General features: G+C 30.0%; 2 protein-coding genes and 1 non-coding gene across 6 annotated transcripts in view; 1 reads left to right on the forward strand and 2 right to left on the reverse strand.

The window, feature by feature from the left end:
- Positions 1–165: 165 nt before the first annotated feature.
- Positions 166–237, reverse strand: TRNAP-AGG (transfer RNA proline (anticodon AGG)). Its single transcript has one exon. It is a non-coding gene; the product is annotated as a tRNA-Pro (tRNA).
- A 1,601-nt stretch (positions 238–1,838) lies between these two features.
- Positions 1,839–4,036, reverse strand: LOC101505430 (U1 small nuclear ribonucleoprotein C-like). 4 transcript variants are annotated; one of them, XM_012714409.3, is made up of 7 exons: positions 3,901–4,036; positions 3,762–3,804; positions 3,637–3,679; positions 3,390–3,431; positions 3,054–3,303; positions 2,298–2,570; positions 1,839–2,049 (listed from the first exon to the last, which is right to left on the reverse strand). In XM_012714409.3, exons 2-6 carry the CDS (start codon positions 3,767–3,769, stop codon positions 2,311–2,313), a joined length of 603 nt encoding a protein of 200 aa, XP_012569863.1. In that variant the 5' UTR covers positions 3,770–3,804; positions 3,901–4,036; the 3' UTR covers positions 1,839–2,049; positions 2,298–2,310. The 4 variants fall into 4 exon arrangements, with proteins under 4 accessions (XP_012569863.1, XP_012569862.1, XP_073223999.1 ...); XM_012714408.3 differs by having other exon boundaries at positions 1,839–2,107; XM_073367898.1 differs by having other exon boundaries at positions 1,839–2,570.
- A 3,789-nt stretch (positions 4,037–7,825) lies between these two features.
- Positions 7,826–9,278, forward strand: part of LOC101506402 (uncharacterized) — a 3,828-nt gene continuing 2,375 nt past the window's right edge. The window contains exons 1-4 of the mRNA XM_004495945.4: positions 7,826–7,973; positions 8,066–8,179; positions 8,804–8,865; positions 8,952–9,215. Coding sequence (XP_004496002.1) covers positions 7,934–7,973; positions 8,066–8,179; positions 8,804–8,865; positions 8,952–9,215 — 480 coding nt within the window. The 5' untranslated portion in view covers positions 7,826–7,933. The remainder of the gene's footprint in view (positions 7,974–8,065; positions 8,180–8,803; positions 8,866–8,951; positions 9,216–9,278) is intronic.

Here is a 9,278-nt window from a genome sequence, read left to right on the forward strand (position 1 = left end):
GTCAGAGAAGAATTGAAGAGTACAATCAGTGGCTTGTTTGTGAGTATATGGGAGAGGAGCGTGATTTGTTAGATTGAGAATGACACTGAAATAATGGCATTAAAGAAAATAAATGAGATCCAACTGAATCAAACTTTCATTGGTTGTTAAAAAGAAGCAGCCGATGGGGCATTCCGAGAATTGAACTCGGGACCTCTTGCACCCTAAGCGAGAATCATACCACTAGACCAAATGCCCAGGTTTTGATAGCAATGTTCATATTTACTATAGGAACCATTCGAACGTGTCCGTTCTCAAAAATTAGAATGCGAAACTTTTTCAAATTTAGTAATTTACCTTTTTTTCCAATAAAATTATGCGTTTTCTAAATTGATTAATGCGCTCTTCATTTCACAGCACATACGCGTCATCATATATACTCTTATTAGAAGCTAAAAAAAAAAATTGACGACCAAAACTCTATATAAACTCACTGCAGGGCCAAAAGTAAAGAAAGGATAGTGGACCGCGTGAATTTTGCCTTCCTACTCCCGTATTCTATTAGTTGGAGAAAATTCGCTTCTGTCTCAGTTTATTACCAATGAAATTTAGATCTTCATTTCTAACTACGACATAAATTCATATATATAAAATAATAAATTTAAAAGACATATTATTTATAATTAATATAATAAAACTATTATTATTATAATAATAATAATAAAATTAAAAATATTAAAATCATATTTTTTATAAATAAAAAATTATAATTTTTAATATTTAAAAAATATAAAATATACACATATATATAAAATTTAAAAATAACAATAATATTACGAACAAAGCAGATTTAGGTGCGAATGAGGTGGATATAACATCCCCAAACCCTTCCATTTCCCCAAGTTTTAAATTCGGAAAAAACTCACACTCATACCTAATCAAAACTGATTTTCTACGTCCAATCAAAACGGATTTGGATTGATATCAACGGATACGAATTTTTTCGCAATCCCTAAAAAAATCGATTGACTAAAAACATAGAGTGATGAGAACATTTTAATGGTTAATTAGGGAGCTAGTGTAAAAAATGCAAATGAAAATCAGTACAATCAGTTTGAAACGTGGTGGAAAATCTCAATATGAAATAAGTAATATAAATTTTTAATGATCTTTGGAATTCAAGGTAAAAGCTATTCTATATAGTACGAAGTAGCATGACAACACAACCCAAACATGGACGCGTGACAATTTAAAAAGAAAACTTGAAATGGTTCAATTTTTGTTTAGTAGAAATCATGGGTGGGAGAACCAATCAAATTGGGTCATGCTTTATTCTAGCCAAGCTTCTTCGTAATCTTAAACATTTTCCTTCAAAGTAATGCATATCAGTAAATAATCATCGTTTGACTTACCATGGTAAACATAAGCAATTTTTCTAACATATTTTGGAGGTGAGGACTTATTTGTCTTTCTCAAATTAAGGAAGTTGGGGGACATGCAGGGGGAGGGAGGCACAAAAGTGTCAATGTGTGAGTTATAACTATAAATTTATAATGAGTATGAAATGTATTTGACAGGTTAGAGAATACTAAAATTTGACATTATCAAAAACAAACAATGATAATTTAGAATCTCAAAGATTTCACTGAACACATTTTTATAAAAGAAGCACTTCTTAAGGGACAAATTCATAAACACAACCATACACTTCAGGAAAACAAAATTTATAATTCTACAAGCTGATTCATCCAAAAGATTTGGAGCATATAGCATTTAATATGAATTATATGAATTCTCTCTCGAACATGTAGTAGCAACTATGTCACTTGATAAAGCTACGATCTCAAAGAAAAAGCAGATGCAAAATGAAGACAATCATAAACCATGTCAGAAAATTTACACACAATCAGCACTTCAATATAAATTTTTCATCCGGGATAAAAAGTAAGTAAAAAACTTTTTCCCACATTCAAGCTGCTTGACATGCTACATACAAATAATTTAAGTACATGATTGCTCCCAATATGGCCAAATATGGCTTGTGAGAGTCCTCATTCGAGCAACAGCTGACTGAAAGAGCACAGATAATTCTAGTCATAAGACTCCAACAGAGATTATGCAGAGAGAACTGCTCAGCACAGAAATAAAACAAAAATAAAGAGAATGTAGATTAGTAGAATTCGATAAAAGACTTTGAATCCCTGCAAATACCATGCTTCCTTCCTGAGCTACCGATTGAAAATAAAAAAAGAACAAGGCAATGCGAATTTACTGAACAAGTACAGCATTAGTGCAAAATTCAATATAAAATAACATACAAGTTAGACCAGGTCACTGATTGCCCTCAGGTGCTTGAGCATTGGCGTTGTAATTGTCATAGCCTCCAGATGATGGTGCCGGTGGATTAGTTTGATACATTGCTGATGATGCCATTGAGGGAGCACCATTGGAAGGTGGTGCTGCAGTGCTTCCAGGAGCTGTAGGTGGGGGAGCTAATGAAGGTGGCCTTGGTAGGGTAATTAGCTGACCCGGTATCTGAGGGGCCCCAGGTGGAGGAATCATTTGTGGCATGGTAGGTGCAGAAACATACCCTGTAAACCCAAATTGAAAACCACTTACATTATATATGCTGAAATAAAAGAACTGGTTTATAATGCTTGAACTTGCCTGCCCAATTTACCAGAACTCTTGGTACATGATTAGTTGCTGATTTTCAAACAAAAATTCTAACCAAAAAACCAAATCAAAATATACATGCATGCTCAACTAAAAGACAGGTTACATGAAAATAATAGTTGTTGTAAATTTATAAAAGAAAAAAAAAGCCAAATATCAAAAGGAAATCCCAATTACATGGCAATTGCAGCGATAGAAGCCAAAAATAACGTGGTTAGCCATTGATGTGCATAACCATGGTCATTATAAAAGGATTAGCCATTGATGTGCATAATCATGGTCATTATAAAAGGATAAAGAAATGGACTATATATATCTGCACGAATGCTTCAATGAGAGGTGAAGTGTAGCAACTTTATGGAAGTCATGAAAGGTGTATGTGGAGGGGTGACACTCACCCGGTGGCCCAGGAATCGGTCTGGGCATGAGAGGTCTGACCCCTGGCATCATTGGTTGAGTTCCAGGAATAGGAAATCTTGGGGGTGGCATTACAGGAGGAAGGTTTGGCCTTTGAACCATTAAATGATTAAAAGCCACACCAACCTGCTGAAAAGCCGCAGCTTGCCCAAGATGTTCTTTGATCCGTTGATCAATCAAACTCTGGGTTTGTTGCTCTTCAAATTGCTGATAGTAAGACCTCACATTTGCCTGAAAGAACAAACAATTAGCAAGCCTCACAAATATAGCCTAAATTGCAATGCACCTTACTTTAAAATTGAGAAATTTCACAGCACCTTGTGTTTGTATCCAGAATTATGTTGCTTTCTAACAGATGGCTGCAACATAACACAAAGTTAGCATCATTGCGTTGTCTCTTCGTATGTACAAGTTTCAATACATATCTTATTATTAATATTAATGTTGGTTCGAAAAATGAGAAAATGAAATTATCTGAATAAATAAGCGATTTTTGTATACATGGTAGGTTAAAATAAAAGTGAAATTTAACAGAATCGGAAATTGGGGAATGAAGCAACTTACCGAATCGTGGGTCAAATAAGTATCGCAGTAGTCACAGTAGTACCTGAAATGAAAAATAGAAGAAAAATGAATGAAATTGGCATGGATTCGATGAAAGGTGAAATGTAAGGAGAGAGTTTTAGTACCGAGGCATTGCTGATTCAGTGTCGATGGCTACAACGGAAAACCCTAACAATGGAGGAGATGATAAAAACTTTAGAAAAAGTAGGAAGTTGAAAGCCCAGGAAAATTGAAAAGAGAGGAGAAGGGTGATGAGGCACGCACCTTCAGCTTGAACGCTATGCCCAAACTGTGGAACTTTCTGGAATATCAGTAAATCACCATGGGAGATACTTATTTTTCATTTAGAGAGGGAGCTCGTTATTACCTATTACTCCTTCGCGAATAAAATTATAATATAAACTATAAATAGTTAAAAAAATAAAACATTTATTTGATACAATTTTTTTCTTAATAATAATGTTATGGTACAAATTTTGAAAATAATAATACTTTTTTTTTATTTGGATAGAGTACTTATTTATAGGCTAAATAGCACCCACGGTTATTTAACTTTAATTGATGTTTTAGTCTTTTATTATTTTATTTTAATTTTAAGTGACAATTTGATATTTTTATATTTTAAAATATCAATAATGTTATTTTTTTTATACAAAAAATTCATCAAAATTTTTAAATAAAACCCATAAAATTAATAATCATCTTCAATATAATGTAAATTTCATCAAATGCATAACTCAAATATTCAAATAAATTTATATTTCTATCTCCAACAATATTAAATTCATTAAATAAACAATATGAAAATATGAGTTTATTTCAATATTTAAATTATGAATTTGATGAAATTTGCATTATATTGAAGATGATAATTAATTTTATGGTTTTTGTTTGAAATTTTTAATGATTTTTTTTTTTATTTTTATATAAAAAAAAATAATATTGTTAACATTTTAAAACATAAAAGATCAAATAATCACTTAAAATTAAAATACAAGACTAAATAAAAAAAGACTAAAACGTTAACTGAAATTAAATTAAAGGATCGCAAATATTATTTATTGCCCTTAATTTTACTAGAGAAGCACCATGCATTACTGCTCGTGTATCCAATTTTTTAATTATTTTATTTATTTCATATATGTTTTATTATGTAATATTTGTTTCATTTAAAAAAAAGTCAAAAAATTAATTCACTTGATATTATTCTATGAACAAGTGCCAATAGGAAAATAGGAGTTTAAGGGATATAAGTCTTCTATTATGTACATATTATAAGGTTGTTTTCATTGATAGATTAATATGTGCCAATAAAATAAATGAGATATGATAAAATTGGTTGATCTAATGGTAGAAAATATATTTGTATATGATGTAAGAACATTTTACTTGTGTATGTTAGACAAAATCTCTGTATAATTGATAACTCATATGAGATATGTATCTTCTTAACTTATCAGTATATTTTTTATGATGTGTTTGATTAAAGGTAGATGAAAAAAAACTGGAGGGGAGATATTCAACATAACTAAAAATACTACATTTAAAATCTTTCTCATTTCCTTAAACCAAACACAAATTCATTAAAATTATTCATCTCCTCGTTTTAAACCAAACATTTATCTACTTTCCTTTTCTTCCCTCTCCTCTCATCCTTTCTCCTTAAAATTTCCCACCTCCCCTTCCATTGGTTGAACTAAACAAATCTTTAGTAAATATATTATTTAAGAGTCATGCTAACAAGTTCTCTTATGACACTTGTTATGACACTTGTTAAGGATACAAAAATAGAGATTTTATATTGAACAAATTTTAACATTTTAAAAATTGAATATATAATTTTTAATATACTTTTGAATGTAAAATTTCAATCTAGCATTTAACGACAACAACAGATATTATGTGGTTACTTTCATTTGTCATATCTTTGTACATATTGTTGACAATTTATTCACCTCCTCGATCATTATGCCATGACCAAACATCATTCACATCATCCTACAAAACAAAATTAACCAACAAATAATTATACTACTCCACCTCCCACCTAAATAAACCCTTCCTCCAAGACCACCCTCCCCTTCTCCTTTTATTTTTATTTGACGTTTTAAGACTATTTACAGGTATCAATACAACAAATAAATTGTGTTACTCTTAAGTGAAATGTTTATCTTTTTTTCTTCTTCATAATACTTCAAAAAGTTTACTATAACGTTATTATATTTATTTCTCTCTATTTTATTAATAATTGAATAAATAAATAGTTAATATTGTATTAAATTTTGAAAACGACAAATAAATAAAAATACATTTTTTTCTCCAAACACGATAATTAAAAATAAATGAATGTAATAATATATATCATCTAAACTCACATGTGAGATGTAGTTTAACTATTTACTTTCAATAGTGTGGGTATCGGAAGTTCGAAAAAAATTTATGTGTTATAATAATTTTTATATAATTTTATTATTAATTTGATTGTTATTAGACAATGATAGTGTGAAATGATTAAAAACTATGCTTCTCACAAATAGTAATGCATGTTGTTAGAGATTGGGAGATGTGGGAATTATGGAATAAGGTGAAAAAGATGATAATTGGAATAAGTTTTTTAGACTTGGAATACATAAATGGCTTGAATGGAACTTCCCTAATTTTACGTTGGAAATACTCTTTGGTTATGGAAAACTTTATTTGGTGTGGCCACCATTGCCTTTTGGGAGGAGGACTTTAACTCCCAAGTTTTCTTAAGAGATCTTTGGCATGAAATTGCAAATCAAGTTGATTGATTTTATTAGAAATTCCTTGGCCAAATCGAGCATGGTTTCTTATAACAGCATCTCTCATCGACAAATCCAATGGAATAAGAGTGTCCACAAGCTCAAACGGTATTGTTCTTGCTCGTTTACTTGGTTTAAAAAATGTGATTTTTGAAACTGATTTTATTGTTCTCCTTAAGATAGTCAAGAAAGGTCAAACTCAATTCACAAGGCTCCTACTATTTCTCAAATAAATTAGTCACCTCGTACAAATTAAGGATTGGATCAGCTTTTTTTGAGAAAATGAATAAATGTACTCACCGGTTGCCACAACAAAGACATTCTGCTGCTCCCTTTTGCCTTCAAGTAGTGGAACCTCCCTTTGCCTTGTTAAATAATCTATTGATGTATTTAATTTTTCTTATTTTCTTTTATATATAAGACGTCGACTAAATCACCACAATAAAAATTGATTAGTTGTAGTATTATATTTAATGATAATTTGAAGTATTTTATTAATTTATTTTTGAAGAGAAAAAAAGAAAATTAATTTATGTTTTTATTATTTGTTAGAGAAATTTTATAATAAGTAAGAAGATGTTATTGAAAATATGTGTAAGCTATTTTAGACTATTGAAGCATACAAATTACATTTTTTTTCTAATGTGTTTTTTTTCCTACTATGCTTAATTTAGTCCTTCCTTTACTTATAAATAGAGAATAATATTTATGTCTTTAATTATAAATATTAATTGATAAACAAATTGCGTGTGAAATAAATTTTTTCACATTTGATACTTTGAAATGTGACTTTAGAGAATAGGTTAACATTTGTATTGAATTATATAAGTTCTATTTGATAAAATAAAAAAACAAGCATATACCTTAGCTTATAAATTATAAGTTTTGGTTAATAATATTCATTCGAGTTTATTGTGGTTTTTGATAAAATAATTTAAGTAGTTTATGAGTTCATAATTTATTAGTTTTTCCTTTTAATTTTACTCTTATTATTATAGCTAAATCCTTTTTTATCTTTTATAATTTATGATAAATAATTTATATAATTTTATTTTTAAAGTAATTTAATTAAAAAAATTATTATAACTTAAAATAAATAAACTAACTAATACAAAATATATAATTTTATTCACAATATTTTAAATTGTATATAAATAATTTAAGTTTTAAACAATTTATAAATAAATAAAAAATACATCAAATTGATAAATTTAAATTATTATTTTTAAAATATTTAAATACTAATTTATAAAATATATTTTTATTAAAATTTTTAACACTATTTGAAATTATTAAATTAATGAAACTGTTGATTCGATCAAAATACGCAGTTAACTTTGATTATAAGTTGTAGTTAATTTTGCTTACGAATGAACTTGAAGCCGAAGCCGAAGGAGAAGGTGTTTTTTTGTCTTGATTTAATTTCCCTCGTTGTTTTCAATTAAATCGCAAATAAGAGAGCATAGATCTGCTGACTTTTTTATTTATTTTTTCTCTTCATTACAACCATTACCATGCCTGCGAATTCTACATCCGATAATTCCGCGCTTGCAGGTTACCCATTTCCTCACCATAACAACAAGATTGCGTCTCCCTCTTTTCTTTTTCATTAATTTCGAATTATTTTTTTAATTGTAATGTGTCAGGAGCCGCGAACGATAATAAACAGAAGTGGGCTACGTCTCCTTCAACTGTTTTCAATCACTTCGGCTCAAGTGGACTTTCCGTCGCTATTGCAACTTCAATTACTCACCCTCTAGGTCCCTTCTCTCTTCTGCTTACCATCTTTTTTATACTCATTTCTTTTGCATTCAATACCTCTTCATAGGGATTTACTTTTGATATAAAACTCATGGATCTTACTATGTTAGGTTCAAATAATTGAGAGGAGATGAATAACCCTCCTTATTCGGTTTGCACAACAGGGAAGGCAAAATAAACAAATTTACTTTTTACCATTATATTAGTAAATACTGTAGAGTAAACCCTCAATTGAGTCCTCTAAAGATCAGGGTGTTGCCGTGTTAGTCCTTCATTTTTGTCACCAAATTAGTCCCTTAAAGATACATAGTCGTTACCAAATTTTTCCATGTTGTGGCAAAAGAACAATATCATGATGCTTGATATATTGAGGACAGAGTTTAGGTGGTTATGTTATTCTTTCTGGGGTAGCCATATTCATAAGTGGCAGGCCAAATTGGAAATTTATTCAACTAACAGATGAAGTTAACAGCTATAGTAAAGATGTTATGATAAGTTGAAGGTTACATTGAGCACCTTAATATGTCTGTCTAGAACAAATTATTTTATGTGGGTTTTGGAAAAACCAAAAACAAATCCTTAAAATCATCTATGTTTTTTACCTGTTTCTACATGCTATGCAGATGTATTGAAAGTGAGGCTACAAATGCAACTTGTTGGCCAGAAAGGTCCTTTGAGTGGAATGGTAGTTCACTGAGTTCAACCTTTCCTCTTTAGACCTTACCTATCACATTATAATACAAAACTTTTGTCAATTAAGCATTTTTCCAGGGACAATTATTTTTAAGTGTGGTGAAAAATGAAGGACATAAGTCTTTGTATCTGGGTTTGACACCTGCTTTAACAAGGTCAGTAGTTTATGGAGGACTACGCTTGGGCTTGTATGAACCCTCTAAGAATGCATGTGATCGTGCTTTTGGATCCTCCAATGTTTTAGTTAAAATTGCTTCGGGAATGTTTGCTGGTGCTTTTTCAACTGCGCTGACCAATCCAATGGAAGTTCTTAAGGTGAGCTATCATATCCTTTTCCAATACGTTTAAGCTTTTGTTTTTGGTTTCCTCCTTCAAAACCATATTCTCACAATCAGGTGCGATTGC

The sequence above is a fragment of the Cicer arietinum genome, chromosome 4, assembly GCF_000331145.2.
Source record: "Cicer arietinum cultivar CDC Frontier isolate Library 1 chromosome 4, Cicar.CDCFrontier_v2.0, whole genome shotgun sequence".
Lineage (NCBI taxonomy): Eukaryota > Viridiplantae > Streptophyta > Magnoliopsida > Fabales > Fabaceae > Cicer > Cicer arietinum.